At 40.2% G+C, this 26,694-nt stretch overlaps 2 protein-coding genes across 13 annotated transcripts; one reads left to right on the forward strand and one right to left on the reverse strand.

Annotated features, from left to right (window-relative positions):
* Positions 1-399: 399 nt before the first annotated feature.
* Positions 400-23,610, forward strand: LOC113492745 (E3 ubiquitin-protein ligase UBR5). 12 transcript variants are annotated; one of them, XM_026870381.1, is made up of 51 exons: positions 400-686; positions 2,992-3,341; positions 3,691-3,845; positions 4,269-4,492; positions 4,807-4,997; positions 5,186-5,376; positions 5,532-5,682; positions 5,764-5,899; positions 7,952-8,112; positions 8,204-8,346; positions 8,424-8,586; positions 8,721-9,103; positions 9,220-9,393; positions 9,595-9,795; positions 9,880-9,991; positions 10,074-10,181; positions 10,267-10,414; positions 11,130-11,273; positions 11,497-11,722; positions 11,893-11,958; positions 12,063-12,235; positions 12,370-12,560; positions 12,713-12,867; positions 12,945-13,111; positions 13,191-13,436; positions 13,589-13,819; positions 13,908-14,086; positions 14,812-15,013; positions 15,255-15,430; positions 15,674-15,857; positions 15,987-16,144; positions 16,324-16,526; positions 16,736-16,901; positions 17,151-17,312; positions 17,596-17,714; positions 17,788-17,903; positions 17,976-18,124; positions 18,288-18,370; positions 18,615-18,739; positions 18,842-19,064; positions 19,150-19,338; positions 19,452-19,585; positions 19,944-20,054; positions 20,430-20,562; positions 20,640-20,747; positions 20,876-21,038; positions 21,111-21,321; positions 21,395-21,601; positions 21,682-21,829; positions 22,237-22,467; positions 22,557-23,610. In XM_026870381.1, the coding sequence occupies exons 1-51, from the start codon at positions 625-627 to the stop codon at positions 22,767-22,769; spliced, it is 8,745 nt and encodes a 2,914-aa protein (XP_026726182.1). In that variant the 5' UTR covers positions 400-624; the 3' UTR covers positions 22,770-23,610. The 12 variants fall into 12 exon arrangements, with proteins under 12 accessions (XP_026726182.1, XP_026726183.1, XP_026726184.1 ...); XM_026870382.1 differs by having other exon boundaries at positions 20,433-20,562; XM_026870383.1 differs by having other exon boundaries at positions 17,599-17,714.
* An 887-nt stretch (positions 23,611-24,497) lies between these two features.
* LOC113492747 (lethal(2)neighbour of tid protein 2) lies at positions 24,498-26,568 on the reverse strand. The gene has a single exon (XM_026870394.1). The coding sequence runs from the start codon at positions 26,136-26,138 to the stop codon at positions 24,651-24,653; it is 1,488 nt and encodes a 495-aa protein (XP_026726195.1). The 5' UTR covers positions 26,139-26,568; the 3' UTR covers positions 24,498-24,650.
* Between the last annotated feature and the right edge of the window lie 126 nt (positions 26,569-26,694).

A 26,694-nucleotide genomic window follows, 5' to 3' on the forward strand; every position in this document is an offset into this window, starting at 1 on the left:
TACATGAACTCAAAGATAATTACTGAGTTTCAACATGAATTGAATATTTCTTGCCTTTTAACATAATACGCCTTTTAACTTGTTAAACATTTTTATCATTATAATATTCAAATAATAAAAATAAGAATAATTTATTCATTAAATTAATCGCATTTCAGCGACCGACGTTACCTTTTCGTAAACCCACTACCCAGCGTAGCCTACATAATATACAAGGTTTGTGGTACAATTGCTTTATTTGTTTTTTTTTGTATTTTATTACTACAAAAGAAATAAAACTTAAACCGTCTGATATTTTGTAAAAAATAATATTATGAGTTATATACGATTTAAAACGTTTCATAGCATTAATTTCAACTTGCCCGCATCGTTGTTAGGCCCAGGGGTACCAACATTCTGGGCGGAGAAGCCATGTTGATATTTTCTTTCTTTTTTCGTCATGTACCGACTCACATGTATTTGAGAACGAGAAGCGAACACGAAGGAAACCACGAGAAATATGGTGGTTGGAAGAGGATTTTAGATGGTGTTCTTTTGTTCTTGCAGTATTGTGGTGGATTTTTAACAAATGTTTAAGTGTGCTCTTTGAAATCTTTGTTAAAACACAGGATAAGACCTTGGAAAATGTCTTCAATGCATTTTGTGGTTCATCCTTTGCCTGGCACAGAGGATCAATTGATAGACAGGTAAACATATTTTATTGTAATAGTTGACTCCATTTCGTTCATGTTGTGAAATCCGACATTCCATGATTATAAGATTGATTTGAGTCATTAAAAGATGATATAGCATCAAGGGCCACGTTTCCCGTATCATTTTACGCTCATGGGAGAATTTCCATTGCACGATATTCCTTTGTAGTATTCAGTGAAGGCATCGGCAAATCTTTACTGTACTAACGTTGATCGGATCGGATGGCGTAATCTGTTTAGTTAATGGTTAATACCGACGGTGCTTTAGCAGTAACTGTTTTTCGCACCGACAATGCCGATATTGTAGTTGTTAATTTTCTAACTGTGACATAATTGATCATTACCTATTTCATACCTGTAAATCGGCATATGTCCTTGCATAACTAGCTTCAGAAGTTCGAGAATGCATGCAGTTTCTAAAAATACCTTTAATTATGATAAAAATAATCAAGAAAGAAAGAATTAAATCCAGCTTGTTACTTTTTATACTAGTAGGTTATTTACTTGCAGTAAAATATATTAATATATTGATAGCATAGGTACTATACATGATACAATAATATTTACCAAGCATTTGAAATTTCATCTCATCTCATTATGACTATGGATCATTATTTGACAGTATTATTCTGATGATTGAGGTTTTCTATACAACATATTATACAAAATTGCTTTTTGGCCATCTGTAAATAAGTTTCCTAATTTTAAATAACAATATTCAAATGCAAGACACTAAATTCATTAATAATAAGTAAATCATAGAAATTAAATTGTTTGTATATTTCAGGGTTGAAACTAACCTTACCAACCTATTGTGAATTGACAAGTGTTTTAGCCACCACGTACCTACTGGAAATTTAGGCACTTTTTTACTTGATTTGAATAGAGCTTACATATTCTCTTAATACAGAGAAATTTCTAGAAGTCTCACAAAACAAATCTGTTGATATTTGAAGTGGACACAACACATATATTTTGTAAAAGGTTACTGATCGCTGAATATATGTGTATGGTTGTGTTTAACATAATGTTCTAAGCCTAATGAAATTAAATTTTACGTGTGTTAGATTGCTCTAAAAAATATGAGACAGGTTTCTTCATGTACACACTATAATTAAGTACAAAACAGTATATTCTCAAAATGTGTGATTTCATTACTTCTCTCTTTATATCTCTTCTATCTAATATATAAAATTCCCGTGTCACAATGTTAGTTACCGTACTCCTACGAAACTCATTCTTCATATGTACTCATATCATCATACTCAAAGGCTCAACCGATTTTTACCAAATTTTATATGCGTATTCAGTACGCATTCAGTCTGAGAATGGAACATCTATTTTTCATACCCTAAGTGATAAGATATGATCACACTAAAAAAAAGAATATTTTTTGGACGAAATTGTTTGTTTTTATTCTTTTTATAATGTGGCATTAAAAATACAAACAACTAGAAATAATTTATTAGGCAAAACAACATTTGCCGGGTCATCTAGTATCATATAAACAAATAGCATTTTTTACAACATTCCTAATGATAATATATTATGAGATATACATTAAAGTTATTGACTATAAAGCTAACTAAATTAAGAGGATTTTTTGTTTGTCATGACATTATGAAAAAAATAAAATTGAACAGGCTAGAGTCTATTTTAGTTAGGGATAGGATTTAATTGTCACTATTTAATGTTTTTCCTTTTTTTTTTATTATGATCAGTTGAACACAAATTTCATTATGCATAACAAATAAATATTGTATGTTAACTGGATGATTCCTTTTGGGTATAAAATAGATTGAGGTTGGATATTCCTAATTTATATCATGAATGGTATCAGTTTGAATTATAAGCTGTTTAAGTATGATTTTAGAGGTTATAATAACAATTATTCTTGATTCTTAAATCAATTAATGTCTCCTTATCTAAAATATCATTTTTTTATGACTTAGTTCACTCTAGATCAAAAACAGGCTATGCCTTTCGTCTAGCTTGTTAATATTCATTATGACTTCTTAAAAATAAAACACATTATTGCTATTAAAAGTCACAATATCCTGAAAATTCATAAGTTGCAGTAGCAAAATATGTTACCTCTATGAATTCTATAAAGAGAAAAAACAATCCTGAGTCAGACTCACAGAATTATACACATAATTGTCTACCATCATAGAACCCTGTGGTTGAAAATTACCATTGTTAGTGTATTTATTTGTAATTTTCTCTTTCATGAAAAGTCATGTAAAGTATGATGTTCTTTTCAAATGAATAAGATTAATAAAGATTGAATTTTTTTTAGGCTTAAGGAAGTTGCTGATCGGTGGAATAGATATGGCACTGGCGCTGGATCTTCGGCCCTCAGTTCGCTGCGCGGAGTCCGCGCTGTGGCCGCGGGTCCAGCTCACATTGCTTGTCTACTCGAAGATGGCACCATATGCCGAGCTGCGTTCTCCATCATTCCGGATAGATTGGACTTGAGTAAAACGGATGCTAGTAAGAATGGTGGCAATGGAGGAGGAGGGAGCGGCGGCGGTGGTACGAGCGGTGGCAAGCAAGGCGGCAGTGGTGGTGGGTGTGGCTCCCGGCAACAACCGCGCACCAGAGCTCGCATTATGAGGAACTCCATTCGTGCTACACCTAGCTCACAAGGTACTTATTCCAATATTCTTTATATGTAGAAAAAGGAAAGCCAAGACATTCCATATGCTGATACCAGAATTAAAAAAAAAAACAATTATGCTATGTCTCACATGAGAACAATTACATATTTGTTACTAAAAATATTAACTTATAGTTAAAAATGCTGTATTATAAAGATTACTAAATGAAATATACTACTGGAATATGTCAGTCATTTATTTATTAAATAAGCGTTTGTATAGACTAATAATATACTAGAAGATAAAATTTTGTCGAAATTGTCACACTAAAACTATATTTTATGACCTTAAATAGAAGGTACCTAATATTTACATACTTTTAACTTTGGTTTGTGAAGGTTCAACAAGCCGTGCGACGGGTGTGATTATCGGAGCTTCGGGATCAGGGCGAGTAGTGTCAGTTCCGGCTCCGTTTGTACCAGAAGATCTGGTCACACAGGCCCAAGTGGTACTCCAGGGCAAGAGCCGAAGTCTCATTATTAGGGAGTTACAGGTATGAATATTATAACATGTGTTTCAGGATTGCTTAATCATAACTTAAAATCTACGTGAATGACATTTCGGCGAAAAGTTGCGGTGAAAATAAGGTAGTTATCAATAGCAAGTAGGTTTAAAATCTGTTATTAGAAGCAGTAGTACTGGGTTCCTAATAAACTTTGGAACATGCTAATGGCACTGCATGAAGCTGACAATCTTTAAAAGATAAATGTATGACTGTCACTATGTTTTATGATATTTTTATAAATAATTTTGTGTAATTAGCTATGTGGACACATTTGTTAAGTAATTACTAAGTGTTTTAATTATAATATTTTCATTTGGCACCCAATGAATGTTGCTTTTGTGAAATTGTTGGATGTTCGTGAATAGGTTAGAATATGTATTGTGTTCTAAATAGTAGTGATTAATGATTCAGAGAACAAACTTGGATGTAAATTTGGCCGTGAACAACCTGCTGTCGCGTGACGACGAGGAAGGCGAGGAGCCGGAGGGCGGAGAGGGGGGAGACGGCTACGTTCCCGAGGACCTCATCTCACTGTTGGACGGCGGGTTCCACGCCGCGCAGCAGGACCACTCTGTCATCATCGACGCGGATACCATGTTTTCTGAGGACATCTTCGGGTACGCGGCTATCAGAAGGTATACCTGTCAAGCTATGCTCCTCTGCCTCTACACACACTCCTGCCTGTAGTAATCATAGCCCTCAACCCAATCTCTAGCACGCTGGCAAGCTTACGCAGTTTCCGTTTGTTGTGATTGGGTGTTTACTCGATGTTTGGTTCTGTACATAGATGACATGCTCTAGAAATGTAGCATGTTGTTGTTTGATCTGCACTGATCACTCTCCCTGTATGTAATTAGCAATGTCTTAGTATGTGTCTGTGTACAATGTAGAAGTCGTAGTAGTAGGATCAAGCCGTAGAGGATGGGGATAAAGCAAATTTTTGCAACAGTCGCAGTGGGGGTGGAGGCGGCAGCAGTGGAGCCCGCGGAGGCGCCAGTCGCGAGAGCAGCAGCTCCACGCAGGAGCGACCGTCTGAGTTCAGTAGGTGGCGCGAGCGGCAGTATTTTGGGCCACGCAGGTGGCTCGAATCGGCATTGCGAGATACCTCTTGGGATAAAGATGGTGGTAATAATGACGGAGGTAGATATGCCGTTCTTTCTCAATATTTTTTATTTAAATAAAATTTAAAATGGAATAAAAATTTTGATATTCAGAAAATTACTGAGTAGCTTTATTGGAACAACAAAAAACGCTTACTAAATTATAAGATACATTTTGAAAATATATTAAAATTATGCTATTTTTACTAATACGCTTGTCTATGCCAGCTGAGAGTAAGAAAAAGGATTCATCGATAGCGGCATCACCTCTTTGGGTGTCTGAAGAGTTGGAGTACTGGGACAGTAACATTCGTTTTACTCATATCGCGGCCACGTACAGCGAGCTCATCGCGATCTCCACTCAAGGCCAACTGCACCAGTGGCGTTGGGCTGATGCACATCCTTATCAGCGAAATGACGTAAGTGACCAAAAACATTTAATATATTGTTTTTTTTTGTATAGAAAGCAGGCAGCCTAGTAGTTGCGAAAATATGTGTAGCTTAATCAATTTCCTCGAGATATAACTAAGGGTTTAAATTTATTAGAGGTTATGATGTTTGTATTCTTCAATAGGCATCTGGATCGGTGACTGCGTATCACCCACGTTCGACCTGGCTGGGCATGACCCCCGGTGAGCGCGTGATCAATATTAGCGCCGCCGGGATACGTATCTCAGTCCTTACTGACACTGGCAGAATTGCCACTTTCCTGGACGAATCTATAGGTATGTAAAGCAAAATAATTCTAGAAGTATCAATATTTCTCTTTGAATATTTATGATTTATATTTTTGTCTTATTTCGTAGCTCACGCCCCTGGCGCGTCTCGGCTAGAGCACCCTCTACAGACTTTCTTGGAGTTTGGTGCCGACAAAGCCATTTCTCTTCACGTGTGCTCACTGTATACTGTTGCACGATTGGAGAGTGGAGTGCTGTACTGGTGGTGAGTTAAGTGCTACATTATTACATCAGGAACATTTATAGATTTCGGTTTATTACAATTTAATTTATTGTAAACCAACTATCTCAATTGGAATAATCACTACATTTGTAAAACGAAGTCGGTCCCGCTGTCCGTCCCCATATATAAAAATACGCAAAAGAAACTTTTTACTTCTATTAAAGAAATGCGGTTTCTTAAATAGAAGTGCATTTTTTTGCATTAGTCGTAGTAATTACGTAAACTACACTAGGGATTGAAATATAACGAAAGACGAAATTATGAGTGACAATGTTTTTTATTGTAGACTTCTATGGATTACATTGTAATATGTACATAATATGTACTTACAAAAAAAAAACTTATTCGCTACTTGTCTGTTGACAGAAAAAAATATATTAGGAAATACTTTGGTAGGTAGGTAATGTAGGTATACACGGTGAGTCTTAGTCGTCTTACAATAGCAGCCCAGTTCATGTATCCAATGACTAGTAAACGTTCATAATAAAAAAAATTGTATTTATGAGATTTGGATAAATTTAAATTGCGATTTTTATTCAATGCTATAACGCAAGGTGTACTTTTCGAAGCATTCAGTTGCGAGCGAGATCCGAGCCGTAAAAATGGAGAGGGGCGCGGGCGGCGGCGGGCGGCAAGTTATCATACATGCAACTAATTTCATAGTGTAAATTCGGCCTACGTTGCAGGGTACCAATTTCGATTACCCGTGGTAGACATCCACTTGTCTTTTGTATTTATTTGCATGTGGGAATCTGAAATAAAAATATATTCAATAATTTGTTCACAAAAACAAACGACTATTAAAATTGTTTCTTTTCGTATACAACGTGCATTTTGGATAATTTGTCCGCATTTAATCACATCACTATTTACGACAGTTTTGTGCGGCCGTACCACTACAAATACGACCGCATTGATAAATATTATTTTTCGTTATACATTTTTCTTTTTACAACGGTGCATTTCCTTACTGTTTCTTACTGCAGAGGCAATGATCGGTAAAGAACGCAATTGTGGCAGGATGTTGCGAAATTCATATGGTTTATAATGAAGGTTATGTTTTAAAATTTAATTTTGTAATAACATCAATAATTTACCGAAATAATTTACTTGCCGTTAAAATGTTATCTATTTATTTATGTTATTACACGATGTAGATGAATTTCCAGCCTGAGAAACGCCGCAAAACAACACTTTTAGTGGTTCTTACTGTGACAACATTCCGCGAGCGACTGAGCGTAAGTTTGCGCGTTGGTGTCGTCCGAGACACCAGTGTGGCGACAAGGTCACGCGGCGTTAGCACTTCTATTACCTTGTTATTTAGATTTCTATGGTTATAAAGTATTGACCGCTAGGGCTATAGGTCTGTTTTTGGCCTTAGGAGATCTTAAAATCATTTGTTTTCAGGATTCTGATTTTACCTTTTGGGTGCGGAACAACTTGATACTTATTATTTTCTTTTATTTATAGATTTTTTTCAAATCGCGCAGCATTTGCATGATCCACGAATGCTTGTTCTGAGTCTGGGTGTCTACATGCATGTCATTTGTATGTTTGTAAAACCCCCCGCGGCATAAGGATTAAATTCGGGAGTCGTTTTTTTTTTATAAAAAACTAGCTTTTCGCCGGCGGCTTTGCCCGCGTCGAGGTCGGTTATATCGCGTTTCCAAGAGAACTCTTCAAAAGTCCGGGATAAAAACTATCCTTTGTTCTGTCTCAAGGTCAACTCTATCTCTGTACCAAATTTCATTAAAATCAGTTCAGTGGTTTAGACATGAAAGCGTAACAGACAGACAGAGTTACTTTCGCATTTATAATATTAGTAGGGATAATAAAATAATAAAATAATCTAGCATGCTAGAATAATATGTCGTGTACTCCTTAAAGCAATAAGAGCCACCTACGCGAGGGAAGCGGCAGGCAGAACTAGCTTTTGCCTGCCGCTTAATAATATATTATGTAACTGTATAACCCAACAAGTAAAGATTGCTTAATTCTTTAGAGCACTTAAAAATATAATGAAAATATTTTTAGGGGAGTCCTTCCTCTTGGCCAGCGAGCTCGTCTTTGGGAGAAGCACCGCGCTCGCTCTCGCAAGCAACAACGTGGACATTCGTCAACGGCGCCACAGGACTTGCAAGCCGGACAGAGTGTTACCATGAAGAATGCACCCATGTACCAACCTGGTGCCGTCGGTAAGCGTAACTATGTTGACATATAAACATCATAGCCATTTGCGTTTTTTTAATTGTTTCGCCTTATTTATTTGTGGTACTGTTACGACAGGATTCAACATGTCCACGGGAGTGCCGAAAGTAGGAGTTCTGCAGAATGCCGCATGGAATCTCTCTGATATGTGTCGCTTTAAATTGTTGCCTCCTCCGCAACCTGACCGCTCTGTCTCCGATAAGGACAAACGAGACTTACAGGTAAACTATCATCAACAGTAACTAAGATTTTGTGCGTAAAAAACACTAGATATTATCATAAACATTGTTTCTTTTAGAACCAGTCTCCACTAACCGTATCATCTGTGAAAGCATCGTCGTCAAGTAGCAATAGCAAGGATGGCGCTAAAGACAGCAACAAAGATATGGCGGACCGGCTCGACATGCCGCCACCGCCCAGCCCCGCTTCATCTACTTGCAGTGACACAAGCACTTCACATAGTAAGGACTGAAAATACTTAGCGTAACTTAATGGGACTTGTATTATGTTAATAAGAAAAATAATATTATTGATCTAAAGTTATCCTTTCTTTTAAATGCTTAAGGAACCTTTTAAAACATTATATATTTTTTAGAACGTGCTAAACGAGTAACCGTGCGTGGCGAGGAAGGCTCTTCGAATGACGGATCTAAGCGTGACGAAGAGGAGTGGCCTTTAAAAGAAGTTGTATTTCTCGAGGACGTGAAGAGTGTTCCCTTAGGCCGAGTGCTCAAAGTGGATGGAGCTTACGCTGCTGTGCGGTTTCCGACTATCGGCAAGGACGGCAAAGAAGTGGTGCCTTCAACTCCCGATGACTTATCGACGCTGTTGCAAGACTGCCGGCTCGTGCGGAAAGATGACTTGGTGGCCGTCAAGTGGGGTGTAGGAGGAACTGCCGGCCCGCGCGGACCAGACTGCCTGCAACGATCGCCCAGAAAGATCGCAATCCCATCTGATGTACAAGTTATTACTATTGCGGTGAGTTTTTTAGTATTCAATAATAGGTTATTTTATACATGGCTAAGTTTTATAAATAACATGCATGTATAAAAATTTTAACATGACATTTACTTGTTATTTTTTTATGTAAATAGGTGGACAGCCGTGGTGTTCACGCTGTGGTCCGTAGACCGGGAGGCGCTTTAGCGTATGCGGTATACGCAGTAGGCACTACTAGGGCCCTTACTGACAGCGCGTTTCCTACTGATAATAATGCTCTACTGGGATACTCCAATGGCCAGGCGATACAGTTGGCTACAGCTGCTGAAGTAAGTTTTTGTATTTTTACTTGTAATACTAAAATTTGTGGTACTGTGGATGTAATCTCTGGCTGCCCTTTATTCATTTTGGACATTCTATAGAAAACCAAATGATACAAATTATAATTAAAAGCTCGTATTCTTTCTTAGAGTTAAGGTTAAATCCTATTTTTTGTGTAAATGTAAATGTTTGTTTGTGTGTGGTCGCAGGGCAGCGAACCGGTGGTGATCATGGTGGACGGCAACGGCGCGCTGTACCCGGTGTCGCGCGACTGCGTGGGCATGGTCCGCGAGCCGCCCGCGCTCAACCTGCCGCCGGCGCGCGCGCTCACGGCGCACGCGCTGCCGCTCAACCCGCACGCCGCCGCCGCCGCCGCCGCGCACCCGCACCACACCGCGCTCAAGTCGCAGGTACTCACCCGGTTGCTAGCTCAACTCTGTATTATGTTATAAATGACCAATTCCGTGCTGAATGTATTTTCAATGTATGTGCAGGTCGCGCTTATCATCCTAGTGCCGGAGCCGCAGCTTATGATGCCGCGTGTGCTACGTTGCGATCTTGATGGCGTGCGTCAATTACTCCATCAACTTGAGTCGGATACTAGCAGTACGTATACACTTTTTTTAACCGTTGAGTGTTTCTTTATTTATTTGAAACATTTGCAATATTTTGTAATTTTTGTTAACAGAACAACAAATCTTGTCGATTCTCCAAGAGCGTTGCGATGGCAACAGAAATATATTACATGCTTGCGTGCACATGTGTGCGCCTACATCTAACAAAGAACCTGATATAGGTAAGTGATAATGAATATTTAGACATTTGGAGCTTTATAGCTCATATAAAGTGTAGGGGTTTCTAACTGAATGATGTTTCATCAGTGGAAAACGCTTCGATGCCCAATTTAGCGGGCGGCACAGGTAGCAGCGGCGCCAGCACTGAGGAGGCCGTGCCAGCCATCTCATGGCCGCCAGAGACCTTTGAGGCTTCCGGGGACGAAGACAGCTTGATGGGACTTACTAATAATGGGTAAGTTTTAATTAAAAATAAAAAAGCACTACACAATTTTTTTATCATTACCTCATTTGTTTCGGCACTTGAAAAACTTTTAATAATATATTTTAGGGTTTTTGTCGAAAACTCAGTTCAATGTAGGGCTACTAAAATTCAATGTAAAAAAAACAATACAGACTACCAAATTAAACATAAAACTGAATTATAACAGTATATTAATTATTTCTTAATATGTGTGTATTAAAAGACACACCAAGATTGTTTACCTTTTTTTTTAGTGCAAATGATGTTATAGTATTTCTTTAGCCTCCAAATAAGTCAGTAAAATCAGGCATATTATATATTAGTAAATTTAGGCCCGATTTTTCAATCGTCAGATAACTTTTATCTGAGGAATAAATATGGCAGTTTTGACATATTTTCTATATAAAAACTGTCAAAACGTCAAACATATTCGTTGAATAAAAGTTATCTGGCGATTGAAAAATCGGCCCTATATGATTTTATTGTTACACCAAGTTCGTCTATTTCTTAGTTATTTATTGCCTTTTCATTTTTATAAGGCAAACCGTCACTTTATAGTGATAATGTGGGATAGATATACTTAATAGTGGGACAGGATAAGTGATCATCATATCATGCCACTTGTTAGTTTTTGGAGATTGAGTCTTGCCTATACTTAGGTACAGATCTCAAATAAAGGCAATGTAATGTTGTCATACATTTATAGTAAAATGTCGGGCGGCGGTAACAGTGGTAGCGGCGCGGTGAGCGCGGACCCGGCTGAACGTCGCGGCAACGCCCTGGCCGCCCTGCGCGCGCTCTGCGACAGCGCCGTGCTGCAGCCCTACCTCATGCAGCTGCTCACTGCTAAGTGAGTATGCCTTATAATCAATTGTTACTGATATGCAACTTTCTTGACACAGTCTCTTATGCTAACAATTCATGAATAAAAATTAAGTGTGCAAATTTTTGAATCGAAAGTTGTAAATTGTAAGTAATTTAACTATTGCTTTTCAGCACCTTCGATATTTTCTGCCTTAATCTCATTTTGTTTTGTTTGTGACTTGTTTGACCTAAATAACACACTTTTTCAGGGATGGAATGGGTCAGACTCCTTTGATGGCAGCGGTGGCCGAGCGTGCATACCGCGCCGCACTTGTTTTGCTAGACGCGATTCGTGCGTGCCCCGACACAGACGAGGTCCAGCGATCGGCCGCCATCTTCCCGCCGAACGCCAGCCCCGACCACTCGCCACTTCTCGTACTCTGCTGTAACGATACTTGCAGCTTCACTTGGACTGGACAGGAACACATCAATCAGGTCAGTCATGTTGGTTTTTGAATACTTTTCTTTGAACCACAGTTAAATTTCCTAGATTATTTATTAACAATAACGACACGAGACGAGTTTAAGCTTCCGCGCATGTTTATAAACGTAAATGTCATAATACCTTAAATTGCAAGAAAACCTAATCTAATGTTTTTTTACAGGATATCTTTGAGTGCAAGACATGTGGTCTAACAGGATCTCTTTGCTGCTGCACGGAATGCGCCAAGGTATCTAATAGTTTAAGGAATCTCAGTTATAAATATCAGGAAATACCAGATTTTGTTTTTATTTACACTTTCTACCAATTACCTAAAAACATTTTTTTCAATAGGTGTGCCACAAGGGACATGATTGCAAGTTGAAGCGTACGTCGCCGACAGCGTACTGTGATTGTTGGGAGAAATGTCGCTGCAAGGCTTTGGTCGGTGGAAACTGGACTGCCCGCTGCGACTTGCTAGCACGACTTGCGCGAGACACGTCGCTAGCCACACACTTTAACTCAAGGTATGACACCATTTAAACTTACATACACTTACTTACAATAGTTACAACAAAGTTTACTTAATAAATTACAACTTTCATACTTTAATAGGGCAAATCAAGATCATTGTTTACTCATCAAATTATGATTTTTATAGGGGCGAGTCCATTCTCCTGTTCCTAGTCCAGACGGTGGGTCGCCAGGCCGTAGAACAACGCCAGTTCCGAGCTGGTGGTGGACGAGGTCGCGGACCGCGCAAGCAACCCGGTTCCGACGCCGAAGTAGATGCACCCGACCATGATCTGGAACCGCCTAAGTTCGCCAGGCGAGCTTTATTGCATTTATTGGGTACGTTATTATGAAATGGCTGACATGCAGCTTTGGTGTTTTAAACGATTTATCGTCTCGAATGGCTTGATATAATGTTGTTGATTGTAAATGAATAATGACAATAGTGGTGTCTGATAAACAACTATAACTAATCTCTGTACTTGACTTAGGTGATTGGCCAGCCGTGGAAGCGGCAGTAATGTGCGGCGCCAGTGGAGCCACGGCCGAGAATGAAAGCCGGCCGAGCAGCCCCGCGCCCTCGCAGTCTGGCACTACGCTGTTGGACAAGTTCACGCATGCGCTCATCGTTAAATGTACCAATGAGGTTAGTAATACGAATCAGTCAGAATAGAATTGATACGACTTATTATTTGTATATATTGATAATGTATATCTCCGCAGATGCTAGACACTCTTCTGCATACGTTGATTCGTGAACAACAAAATGATACAATTCCGGGCCGAGCTGAGCGCGCGCGTGAAGTAGCACGGCGATTTGTACGTTCCGTAGCCAGGATATTCGTCATATTCAGTGTCGAGATGGCCCCTGGTGCGGCTAAGAAAAAAGGGTAAAAACAACTATTATAAAATGGAAAAGATTAACCCTGACTATCATTACTTAAACTAAAATGGATTATTTTATTACAGATCACTATCAATTACGTCCTCTCTTGTTCGTTGTCGCCGCGTCTTCGCAGCGTTAGTTGCTCTCGCTGTGGAGGAACTAGTAGAGGCAGCTGACGCTTTGCTAGCCCCTGTACGACTGGGCGTCGTAAGGCCTACGGCGCCGTTCCCACTGGCGACCACCTATGTAGACCTAGTCAACGGTAGCGAAGATTTGTTTGGAGTAGAACCACTTTCAACTGGACATTCGCGTCTTTCTCATGCGCGCAGGTATGTTATGCATATTTTTGTTTAAAGTAAGACGTCAACTATGTTCTGAAGTCAATGCTAATGAATTCAGAGCCAAATAACTTCTATTATTTGCTTTAAGCTTCCTATGTTGTTAGTTGGAAATCAGGAGGTAATTGTATTTGTTTGTGTAGAGAGTCTGCAGCGGGCGGCGCTCGCGGTGCTGCGGCGGGTGGCACGTCTATGGGGAGCTCGACTCTGGTGCCGGACCGCTCGTCCACGCCGGTGGCCACCGAGTATGCGGACGACGTCGCGGGCGAAGCTCTCGGCGCTGACGACGACGCCTCCGAGACCGACGAGCCCAGCCAGCCCGCGCCCGCTCCGGCTGCCGACGCGCAGCATCACGACGACCCCATGGGCGACAGGTAACACAAAAACAATCACTTACACAATGAAAGAAAACACGATCAAAAGAATTCGTATTTTACACACTTCATAATTGGATCATAACAGGGGACAGGAACAGCATGTAGTGGTAGAGAACGGTACTGAACGTGCAGAAGGTGGTGAGAGCGAGAGCGAACTGGACCTGCTTGCCGAGGTGGAGACTGAGAGCGACTCGGACGACCAAGACAACGCAGAGTCAGCGCAGCGCAGTGTACAGACTGGCGCCACTCAAGGCTCCGATGCTGGTAACAGTTTTTTTAGTTTATCTTGAGTTAAATTACCGAACGCATGGATAGTCAACAGCACAAGTTAGTTTATTCATCTTGAGGCGGGCGAAATCTACATGCTCCGTTACGTATTCGTTAATGAAAAGATAATGATTTTTCGTAAATGCCAATGGCTTAATAGCCAAGAGCTTGATCAACACTTAAAGAGGCCTCTGGGTCCTGGGTTTGATTCAGAAAGCAGTAATACTTAAGACGACACGTATCATGAAGAGGTTCCTCTCCTTTGACCCCGAACCACAGGCAGCTTGGGCCCTGTTCCTGTTGCCGATTGGACACTATTTTATGTTTTGAAATATGTGGCTTCTTTTTATGTTCGTTTAAAAATGTAATTAGTATGTAAATGTTTAAATGAAGGAAATGATGTCGTACTTGCCACTTGTAACTTATTTATTTATAAACTGTTAAAAAAGTGTTGTTAGGCTCATACAAGAGCTTAAGTGAATAAATGGAACTAGGTGGGTAAATTATTATAGGCAGGTCATAGGTCATCCTCCAGGTAGTGTGTTCATTGGGTCAAAACAATTTGGGATATTTTGAAATGCGTTTCTGGTGATTGTGATTTTTTTTATTAACTGTTAAGGTTGTTTAAATTTTGCTGTTTGTTGAAAAATAACACAGTATATGCTATATCTGAAAATTATTCCTTTTGATTATAATTTCATGACGGATAAATGATATGACAGGCATAGCATCTTTACTTCTATACCCCGAAGAAGAGAGCGGTGACTCAACGCAACCTGAGGACGAAGATTCGGAGGCCGGCGAAACGGACGAGCAGGACGGTGAGGCCGAGCCCCCGCTACACGATGGAGACACCTCCGAGAGGCGAGCCGCGCCCCCCGCCCGGCCCAACCTGGCGCCGCACTCCATGCAGTGGGCCATACGGTAAGGGATACGCGAATTTGTCATAGTATACCGTCACCATTCCCTGATTATGAACTTAAAGAGCGACTAACTTTTGTTTAATAACTGCATGATTAGGTACTCTTCCATGACCTTCAAACTTTGAGAATTCGACTTTTTTACGATTTGCCAAACAGACGCGACGATTTTTGTTTAGGTAAACTTCGTGTATTATTAGGCTATAATGTTGAAAACAAGTAATGTCATATATTACGCGGCGCAGGTCCCGCGAGGCTCACCGCGGTACGAGCGGCAGCGCGGGCGGCGTGCGCCTGACCGGCAGCTCGTCGCTGGTGTTCATCGACCACGCCTCGCTGCGCCGCTCCACCGCCGCCGCCGCCGGCGCGCACGACCCGCACTCCACCTCCACTACGGCCTCCTGCCTCGCCAGAGCCTTCGGTATGTTACGCTTACTTCTATACAATTCTATTATATAATGATGGTATTAGGATCTTCAGGTTGGTCAGTTTAAAGCGCATTATTTGGCGCGTACTCTGATTTTTACTAAACTCTTGTAGCACCCTGTTGCTCATGACTGCTATGTGAAAATATTATTATATGTATAAGTAGATGGATGTATTTACTCAGTCAGATTAATATTGCCTAATGAAGGGCTTTTATATCAATATTTTATTTCAACAGGCATAGTAATACGACAGATAGCAGATTTACTGTGGGAGTACGAGCGTGTAACCTTACCGTTACCGCGTATGGTACCGCTGGCTTACCGTGAGGCGCTGCGTCTACAGTGCTACCTCGAGCGACAACTGAAGCCGACATGGGACTGGCTTGTCACCGTCATGGACGCAACTGAGGCTCAATTGAGGTTAATACATTTTGGGACTTCAAATTTTCTGTATTTTATTACTAATACAATGTTCTGTGTATTTTTTTTTGTTTATTAAGCTATGTGCAAATATTGAAATTTCTGTAATAACACCTTAATTGTTACCAGATTTGGTGCGTCATTAACATCGAACAATGCGGGAACATCAACTGGAGAAGGAGGGCGGGCCGCAGCTCCAGCAGCGCGACGCACTACATCTCTTCCGTCGCCCGCAACTCGCATTATGGGATTCTCTGAAGGCCCCAGGGCAAGAGATCGAGAGCAAGGTTCGTGTATTTTGATAAAGCAGTTGCACTTTTTTCCAATGATATCATTGGAAAAAAGTGCAATTTGCAAGTTGCGTTTACTACGACTAGTCTGACTTTCGTATTTCCAAATACGTTAATCGGCCGACTTGCCTCGACGGGTCTTCAAGTCGATGAAACAATGATATATTTTGTTTCAGGCGTAGAGGCGGGCAGCGCGCGGCGCGAGTTCCTGGCGTACTGCCTGTCGCTGCTGCGCGCGCACAGCGCCGAGCACGCGGAGCAGCTGCCCGTGCTGGACGTGGCGGCGCTCAAGCACGTGGCCTACGTGCTGGACGCGCTCGTGTACTACATGCGCGCCGCGCAGCCGCAGCCGCACCATCACCAGCATCTCTGGACGCCGGTAACGCACGCTTCTACTAGGAATGGCTTTGCATATTTCTCTGAAAAATTGTATAATTTACACCCCTACTTGAAAAAGTATTTTCCTAATAAAAATAACAAGATATTATCTATCTTAAAGATCAAAATTCAAATAAATCTTCTTTATTAACTGGTTTTGTTGCCAATGTAGTGCGATACAGATGCAGTATGGATTTATTTATTCAACAGGATGAGAACGAAAACGAAGAGGGTGACGAGGAGATGGTTGTCGGCGGTGGAGCGGCGGCGGAGTCTGACAGCGAAGGCGAAGGCGCGCGCGGCCGCGCTCACGCTTTCTTCCAGCGCTCCGACTCCACACTGTGTCTGGGTTGCCCGCCGCCAGACCCTTTCAACAGTTAGTAGACATTCTTAATATCCCATACAGCCACACATTGTCTACACACTATTTTATAACAGGTAATCATTTGAACCCATCAAGATCACAAGTTAAAGCAATAATAAGATATTTATGTTAAATACTTTTGATTATTATGTATATTCAGTTTGTTATCTTAGGGGCGCCTAAAGAGGTAAGAAATAGGAGAGATGCTGTCGCAACGAATAGTTGAAATTCTTTGTTTTACCTAATTATTATATAAAACAGTGACTTTGCAAGACGCATTGCCCCTCGCGGACCAGCCGCAACTTCTTCAGCCCAACGCTCGTCGTGAAGAGTTATTTGGCATGCCTCGACAACCCGTGACCGTGCCCGCATCCGGTGACGCGCCGCCCGGTGTGAACAACCCGCTAGAAGGTAACATTGCACGTAAATATTATTTTTTATGTATTTATTAGATCTAAGTCAATGTAGCGCAATATAATATAATTATAAAAAAATTCAATTCAAATTGAATGATCAGTCGAACTATAAATTTACAGCTGCCTTTAAAATATTATTGGCAAGATAAAGTAGAGCATTCCAAATTGGTTGTATGAACAACAAGTTAAAGTTATATATTATTGGTAAAAATGAAAGTGAAAGAAATGAAAGATTAAATAAGACAGTGTGAAGTTGCTATCAGCGCGTACATGTTGTGTTTGGCCGGCAGTAGTCCCGCGGCGGCTGGGGCTGTCGAGCCGCGGCCCGGCTCGCGGCTGGTCGCCGCCCGCGCGGCCCGCCTCCGCGCCGCCCACACACCCGCACACGCTCACCCGGGACGAGCCGCAGGTACCTTGCTTGCTCTACATTTAACTAACTTGGAAAATTACAATTCGATAGTCACGCCTTCCCTTATTTTCAGGACTTATCTTGCACAAAGGATGCAGCTACCAAAATGGACATTGACACTGATGGTGAATATTTATCGGATTCTGACTCTAACGAAGCTCGTCAAATACCGAGGAAAAAGCATCACAGGTATGTTTATAATCAACCAAGTAAATGCAAAAGTACAACAAGTCCATGTATCATGCTATGTTTGTGTTTCAGACATCCGCATTCAGTAAACCTATCGGCGGGTAACAGTTCTATGCACGACTCTATCGCACAACCTTCAGAATTCCACACGCTCGTGGATACGGCATGTTCCATCATTGAAGCTCCACATCAACAGAATATTTCGGCTTCACCTTCACCAGGTATCACTTTTTTTTATTTACTCATTCATCATTTTTTTAAATCATGCAACTCAACTTACATAAGTTTGATTTTTTTTAGCCATTTAACTAATTTCTGATGATTACATCTACCATACACTTCAATAATTATAATTAATCTGTCTCAATACATTGTTTTTTCTAGGACCCAGTGGCTCGAATACAGTGGCCGCAGAACCCCGTGCGTCGTCGTCCCGAAGCCCCGGCAAGACTGTTATTGTACGTGCTGTAAGTCACTCCACTTATTTGGGGGACTTTTTCTTATCAAAATTACACCCTACACTTCAATTGGACTTAATTGTTTCTATAATTATTGTCATTTGTCAATTGGAACTAAGATGAGGATGGAAAAGAAAGACAACATACAAATAAAAACTAATATTTCGTGCTACTTACTGTACAAGTGTAACATGATACAGAGCGTAAATTATCTTAATGATCAAGATGTAATGTGTTATGTATTCACATGCAGGGCGAGCTCCTGAGTGCCGCAGATCCTCTAGAGTCGCAGGAGATATCCGCGCATGTGACTGTGGAGACTACCGGCTTGCCGCCGCCACATCTGTTGCCGCCGTCTCTCAATGCACCAGCTCAGCCGTGAGTTCACTAATGTTTACATACGCTCAATCAACTCTACCATATACAATATTATTCTTTATAAATTGAACCATTTTAAATTTATTCATTATTTCATTTCAGCCGCGCATGTCCGAGCCTAGGTGCCTCAGTATCCCACGATCTCTTGCTGGGCAGATGGCGGTTGTCTTTGGACTTATTTGGCCGCGTTTTCACCGAAGATGTGGGCTTAGAGCCTGGATCTGTGGTCGCCGAACTGGGCGGATTTCCTCTCAAAGAGGTCAAATTCCGCAGAGATATGGAGAAATTAAGGAATTCTCAGCAAAGAGACTTGACATTACATAAGGTAAGTTTGTCTTTAAGATTTTGTTTCGTAAATATTTTCTGAAAAAAGAGGCAGTGCCATAAAATATTTTTTTCATTTTATTTAGATGGAACGCGATCGAGCCAAACTGTTACAGCAAACATTTGCCGAGTTAAACAGTGCTTTCGCTGGGCAAAACCGTCGAGCCCACAGTGCTCAGCCACCGCTCGCTGTCAACCGCGTCAAAGTCACGTTCCGCGACGAGCCCGGAGAGGGCAGCGGCGTCGCTCGCTCGTTCTACACTAGCGTCGCCGAGGTAACGTATAAACATAATAAAAATGTATACCAGAAGATAACTTCCTTAAGTATGGGTACAAGCATTATTTATACTACATCCAAATATATTTAACACTTCTTATTCTGACATAGGCACTACTGGCTAACGAAAAGCTCCCACCATTGGAACCAACAACGGGAAGTGGCACAAACAGCAGCAGCACCAATGGCACTTCAGGCTCAGCCAATTCCAATGCCAGTGGAGCCGGTAGCAACAGTGGCGCCCGGTAACTTTATATGCACTACATTAAAATAAAACACCAACATTCCTTTTAAACACCATAAGCCTGTGCAGTCATAACATAAGTATAAGTAACATCTAACATATTCACAGCCAGACAAACTGATAAATAAATCAATGAGCTGAATCTCACACCTATAGTTTTCAGGATGCTTTTGTCTAATTCGAACCATTATCGGAATTTATACACGGACGTAGTAAATAGGTTTTCTGGACCAATCCTTGAAAGCCTTGTTTAACAGGACGCGTAGGACATCCAGCGATCTATTGGTGTATATTTGACTCATAGATTGCCCGTGTACAGTCTTTGGCAGTAAGCCTTGAAACCGTGTGATTTTTACTAGGTCTGTACACCGTGCAAATCTACGGGCCAACATATTGCTCCGGACCGCTAGAGCCCTACGCTCCCTCTCAATGTCGTCGTCCCTAAGGCCGTCTGCAAGAAAAAGCCCTAGGTATTTAAACGTCGACATCCTGTTAATTATTGATTTGTTCAAAAAGAATTCGGGACACACGCACGAAATCAATATGTTGATATTTATCAAATTAATTATTTATAAAGGTGTATTGTACAGCTCACTACACGTGCGACAAATACAAAAGCATAATTTCATCTGCAAATCTACTAAAGATGGTCTAACAAAGCATATTATGTGACTGTCTTGTGTGATAACAGAATAGTGTGCAGAACTCTTCACGCTATTCCATGAATTAGAAATACGGGCAATATCTCCATTCTCTCACTCTCATCTCCAGCTTAATGGACTCACAGACTTAAATAAATTTCCCGCGCAGAGTTAGCATGTGAACGTGCGATTTTGTGTCATTAGCAGTAGCGGTGCGGGTCGTGCGCGCACTAAGGACGCGGCGCGACGCACGCCGGGCAGGCCCGCGCCCAGACCCGCCGCGCCGCGGGAGCCTCGCCGCGTGCTCAGCGTTGACGCCAGGCCCTACTCGCCACAGGTAACACATATCTCTCTGGTAAACCTCACGATTATGATCTTTACATTATATTTTATAATCAATTTGGGAACATGCAGGCTGCTCCAGGCACTGAGGGCGCCGGGTACAGCGGTGATCGTCCCGGTGGACACAATGAACACCTAACACTCCATCAAGCTCAATTAGGAGAGCGGCTCTACCCTAGGGTGAGAAATTATGAGTCAAGTTAATATTTTAAACACGACACAATTGAACGAACACTACTGTAATATGCGAACCGAAGCTTGAGCTATTTTATTCTTAGATTCACACAAATATATTGTTTCTTATTCAGGTCCATTCATTACATCCCACTTTCGCGGGTAAAATAACAGGTATGTTATTGGAACTGACACCAGCGCAACTACTCGTGCTGCTCGCGAGTGAGGATGCGTTGCGACAGAAAGTACGCGAGGCCATGGATCTCATAGTCATGCATCCTTCCGAGGCAATACTAGGTATGTATTACAGCTAAAACTTTTATTTTAGATTATCCCAACACCTTACCAATAATGTACAAACTTATCCAGACTTGGACGTGTTCTCCCTGTCGGAGCGCGGCGGCGGGGCAGCGGGCGCGGCCGCGGGCGCGGGCGGCGCGGCCAGCTCGTCGGCCGCAGCGGCGGCTCCCGCCGACGATGCCGCGCCGCTCTTTTATTCGCCAGGCAAGCGCGGCTACTACTCTCCGCGCCAAGGCCGGGCCACGCCAGAGCGTATCAATGCTTTTAGGAATGTTGGCAGGTAATTTGCGCAAACTTACAATTCCGACAAAATAAAGTTAAAAGATTGCTAAAATTATTTATATCCTTTTCAGAATAATTGGATTGTGTCTGCTGCAGAATGAGCTGTGTCCGATGTTCTTAAATAGGCATGTTCTAAAGTATGTACTGGGCCGACCAGTGAGGTTCCATGATCTCGCTTTCTTCGACCCTATTGTCTACGAGAGTCTTCGGCAACTAGTTGTGGATGCTGAAACTGGGGATTCCCATTCTCTATTTGCAGCTTTGGATCTCAACTTTAGGTATAATATAATATTTTTGTTTTATCTACATTGATAATGATTTCTCAGATTAAAGCATAATAATTGATGTATGTTTGTAGTTTGGAAATGTGCGAAGAAGAAGGCGGCGGCTGCGTAGAGCTAGTGCCAGGAGGACGCGACATTGAAGTAACTGCTCTCAATGTCTATGACTACGTGCGCAAATACGCTCAGCATCGAATGCTGCTCTCACAGGAAAAGGCTCTTGAGGTGTGTCCTTTTTTATAAATACTGGTTTTATTATAGTAGGACTAGCTGTTGTCCGCGACTTCGTCCCCGTGGGTAGAAGATATAATTTATGATGTATACCTGCCCGGTTTTTTTTTCACATTTTCCATTGTATCTTAGCTCCTATTAGCCACAGCGTGATGGTTTTTAGCCTAAAGCCTTCCTCGATGAATGGTCTATTCAACACAAAAATAATTTTTCAATTTGGACCAGTAGTTCCTGAGATTAGCTCGTTTAAACAAACAAACAAACTCTTCAGCTTTATATATTAGTATAGATATGCACATTTTCGATTTTCGACAAGACATTTATAATATTAGAATGACCCTAAAAATGGCAAGGCACACAAATAAATAGTTGGTCTGAACTATTTATTATAATGTCAACAGGCTATGCGCGTTGGAGTTCTTGACGTCTTACCTGAGTCGGCGGTAGAAGGTTTGACTGCGGAAGATCTACGTCTGCTCTTGAACGGCGTTGGTGATATTAACGTCGCCGCGCTCGTGTCATACACCAGCTTCAACGACGAGAGCGGCGAGCAGTCGGAACGACTAGCACGGTTCAAGCGCTGGCTATGGGCCATTGTTGACAAGATGACGCATTTGGAACGACAAGACTTGGTATGGAATATGTACTATTTTGTACAAATAATGACTGTTACAGTCATTATTTAGACACATTTATTATGATCGTAACTTTTGTGGTACAGGTGTACTTCTGGACCGGCTCCCCCGCGCTGCCCGCGTCTGAGGAAGGCTTCCAGCCGATGCCGTCGGTGACGATCCGGCCCGCGGACGACGCGCACCTGCCCACCGCCAACACGTGCATATCGCGGCTCTACATCCCGCTCTATTCCTCGCGACACGTGCTCAAGCATAAATTACTGCTTGCCATCAAAGCTAAAAACTTTGGCTTCGTTTAGACACTCGCCACTATATGTTATGTATATCCTTAAGTTTAAGCCCAGTCATGTAAGACTGCCGCTGTATTCTGTCACTTTGTAAAAGTTTAGAGAAATTACGTGTCTTCAAAAGTACCATCATAGAGCTTTATTTAAAACTACATTACTCCTAGTACGGTCATACTGATGTATATTTATTTATTTGACATTTTTTACTTGACGAATCTTCATCTTTATATGACTGGGTATATTTGACTGAATAGTAATATTCAATATGCAGTAATTTTTGTTAGAAAAAGGCCCAAGAACGGTCCGCACAAGTACATAGTAAATGTTAAACTTTTAAGCTCATAGACCATAAGTATTTAACTGTTATTTAAAAGAACCTGAAATCGCAATTCTATATACATACCAATATTAGTTGGAAGTTGATTCAAATCAAGATCAACCATTTTTTACTGATTTTCTAAATTCTTTTATTTATCTTCTTTTTCTGGACTTATTTTGATAAAGGCCTAACTGAAACGCATTTGGTTGCTCTCCTTGTTTACATTATTGATTGTATTTCAACTATCGCTCGATGGCAAGCAAAGGCAGCGTGACAAAATATTCAAGAATATTTCAATTGTTTATATAGCTTTGTTATATAGTAAAAATTATATAAGATAATACAGTATGATGGGTATACTGCTATAATACTTTGGGTAAGCTTGGGTAGAGAGGCGTCAGATCCGAGCAATGGTGGTATTGTGATATCAGAGGAAGTATTTTGCGCCTCAATCTCTAAATTTAAGATTATAATTAGATTTCCTTTGATTAGTTGTATTAATACGGTTCATAATAAACAATCTCAAAACGCTTATATTGTATTTATTAATTTTAATCTTCCTTTCTTTTATTGACTTAATAAATTTGGTTTTATTAAGTATCTGCTCAATTGAGACGTTTGTGGATCTAAAAAAGGTATCCAATAGAAAATGAGTAACGAAATTACAAAAAGGATTTATTAAAAATACTCACAATAATATTTACATTCATAAAATTGCAATTTGAACACATTTGTCTATAAGAGAAAGTACAATTATTCAATGTGCAAAAAAATGTGCCTTGTGTCATACACATACTGAATTTATTCAGTTATGGTCTGTTTCACCACCGCCAGAAATTAAATGTGCAGTGGAATGCCCAAAGCTTCAGGTCAAAGCTAGTAATTATATGTAGTTGGAATTTTCAAAAATAGGCCCCTAGGCAACAAGGGAGTGGGGGCCCCTTGGTTCAAGTTAAAGTGTTGTAGTTCAAGTGATTTCATTCAGTGAAAAATTTATCAAGCTTTTCTTTAGATGCCTACTTTGGTGGTGGGCCCCTAAGCACTGGCCTAAAGTGCCTTATGGGTAATACGGCACTGAATATTTGTATAGATCGGGGTGACATTTTCTACATATAAAAAACTCCGTAGTTTTAAAAAAATTAAACAAAAAAAAGATCAATTATTCGACAGACTTTCATACAAAGGTAAAAAAAATATCACTCAAAACCATGTAAAAAAGTACCTAATTTCTTTGTAAACATAGAAGATACTTGAAAAAGGTAAACAATGTTGCTGTCTATTTGGCTAAAAAAACTTAAAATGTTAACCAATAATAGACGTTAACAAAGCAAATGGTAATTAATATTTTGTACAAAAAGTCATCATGATTTTTATTTCTAATGTTTGTTTTGTTTACCTTTTATAGTATCTTAACAAACGGATTATAAATGTAATTTATGGATTCATAATGAAACAAAAATTGGCTTGCTTGACACAAACATTTTAAATGTGTAAATCAGTAATAATAGCAGCATTTCTTTGCACCTTAGACTTTTTCTATATTATGTATGTTGGTAGGTCATTATTACTAAAGTTTATTCTAATTTTGAAGCCATGTTTAGTTCAACAGATATTTTTCTGTAAATACCATAAAGTACTATGATATGACAGACATGTAACAATGCACTTGTTAGGTCAGTGCTAGGGTAAGTATTCCAACACATTTCAATCAATGCAAGAAGCAGAAACCGGACTATAACAGAAAAGTTATTGGACCACAACAAGTAAGGCAAGCTATGGAAATACCATGAATAGAATTGATAGTGTAAGCTCCTAGCACACATCACACCGATGAAGTTTACAATGAACATAGGCAAAATAAATAACTGAGATAAAATGTCGAAATTAATGCTGTAATGTGGATCCTCCTCAACCACCTCAACGGGCTTCTTAGCTACCTTATTACCTTTCTGAGAGGACTTTTGTAACATTACTTCAAAGGAGTTAAGGAAATCTTTTTGTTCTTTGCTAAGGTTTTCTTGTTCTTCGTTTTTTTTGTTCAACTTTTTCTTTAAATCTTTCTTTATCTTGCTTTTCCTCTTATTTTCTATGTTTTTAGCATCAATTTGTGGTTGAACTTGTTTCTGTACAAATTTTAGTCGACAGTAACTATTAAAATATTTAACACACATTGGAATAAAAATAATTAACAACAAAATGTGTATAGCCAACAGTGACAAGTGAAAACATTTATTTTCAAACACATCTACATCTAAAAATCGGTAATTAACAGTCCAAGTGTGGTTAAAAACACGACCTATGTCAAAACTGCCTTTTAAATATGCCACAGGGCTGCTGATTAAAAATGGCAAACCTAATACTAATTGAATTGCACCACATATAAATAGTTGTATAATAGTACCCTTAAAGCCTAAATTAGTAAGGTAAAAGAAAAATAATGCAGGTGCGTATAAAAGTATGTTCATCTTTACAGATACACCCAAACTATAAAATATGCTGCCCAAGTACCATTTAGAATCCATGAAGAAATTAAGAGCAGCATAAAGAAATAAGACAGCAATGGGGTCATTAAATAACCTCAACACATAGATTGAATGTATTCTGTATGATGTTAATATAGTTATAACTAAAACATAAGGTGGAACCTTTTTGGTTTTAATATAAATCCGAAGAACGAGGCACAGCTGTAGTAAATAAATACCAATAAATATATACTGTGCTAGCCTGATGTTTTCGCCTTGGCCTGTAAGATAATAGAACAGTGAATAAATGTATACGAATCCTGCTGGGTACACCAGAGGTCCGGTGTCCCCGCGCAGCTGGCTGTAGTCGAGGGTTCCATTCAGAAATCCTTCACATTCTTGCATGTATGCTTTCCAGTCGATTTCAGTGTACGGCACGCGTTCCACAACTAGTACATTTATAACCAGTTCAGTGATGATCAAAAGTAGCGCGGCAAAAGGTAATTGTGCAGGGTTCACAACTAATCCCTTTAAGTAAGACCACGTTAGCATCTTCGAAAATTCATGTTGATAATCTTGAAACTTGCTTTTGCCGCCCATGATGGCAGCAGTTATAGAACACTTATTAGTCGATAATAGGTGTCTCGTACATGTAAAAAGAGCTTGACAGATTCCGTTTATTATTTCTATTTTAGGATTAGGTCACCGCACCGGTGCCCGGCGGCAGTGGACATAATGAGACAGCTGACGTTGACACTTGACAGTAAAAATGACTGTTTTGTTTGACAATTAAATTTAATGTCGTAATTTGTGGTCATGCCTTGATGTTTATTTTATCTATACCAAGCGTAACCTCACGATTACATTAAGAAAATGATTTTTTTTTTATGATTGGTATTAAGTTACAAATTACTTTCAAAAATTAGAACAAAAAAGAAATCTATTCTACCCACTGTTGTTCAACTTCATACTGCTCGGGTCTCATACCGAAAACTTACAAATGTCAAATTATTTTTGAACGCCTACCTAACGGGCCACACTACCATTGCTGTAGTACCACTAGAACCTACTGGGATTAGAGATACTGCTGCTGTTATCTGTTATCGAATGAACAATAAGACAATAAAACCACATGAGTAATGAAATTAAATTAATA

This window comes from Trichoplusia ni, chromosome 4, assembly GCF_003590095.1.
Source record: "Trichoplusia ni isolate ovarian cell line Hi5 chromosome 4, tn1, whole genome shotgun sequence".
Lineage (NCBI taxonomy): Eukaryota > Metazoa > Arthropoda > Insecta > Lepidoptera > Noctuidae > Trichoplusia > Trichoplusia ni.

Excerpts from the sequence above, each read along its gene's own strand:
- LOC113492745 (XM_026870381.1), top strand. The coding sequence starts at position 625 with ATGTCTTCAATGCATTTTGTGGTTCATCCTTTGCCTGGCACAGAGGAT. Across the intron at positions 13,820-13,907 it reads GACGACCCCATGGGCGACAG|GGGACAGGAACAGCATGTAG; the intron begins GTAACACAAAAA and ends GGATCATAACAG. Across the intron at positions 15,431-15,673 it reads CTGCCTCGCCAGAGCCTTCG|GCATAGTAATACGACAGATA; the intron begins GTATGTTACGCT and ends TTATTTCAACAG.
- LOC113492747 (XM_026870394.1), bottom strand. The coding sequence starts at position 26,138 with ATGGGCGGCAAAAGCAAGTTTCAAGATTATCAACATGAATTTTCGAAG.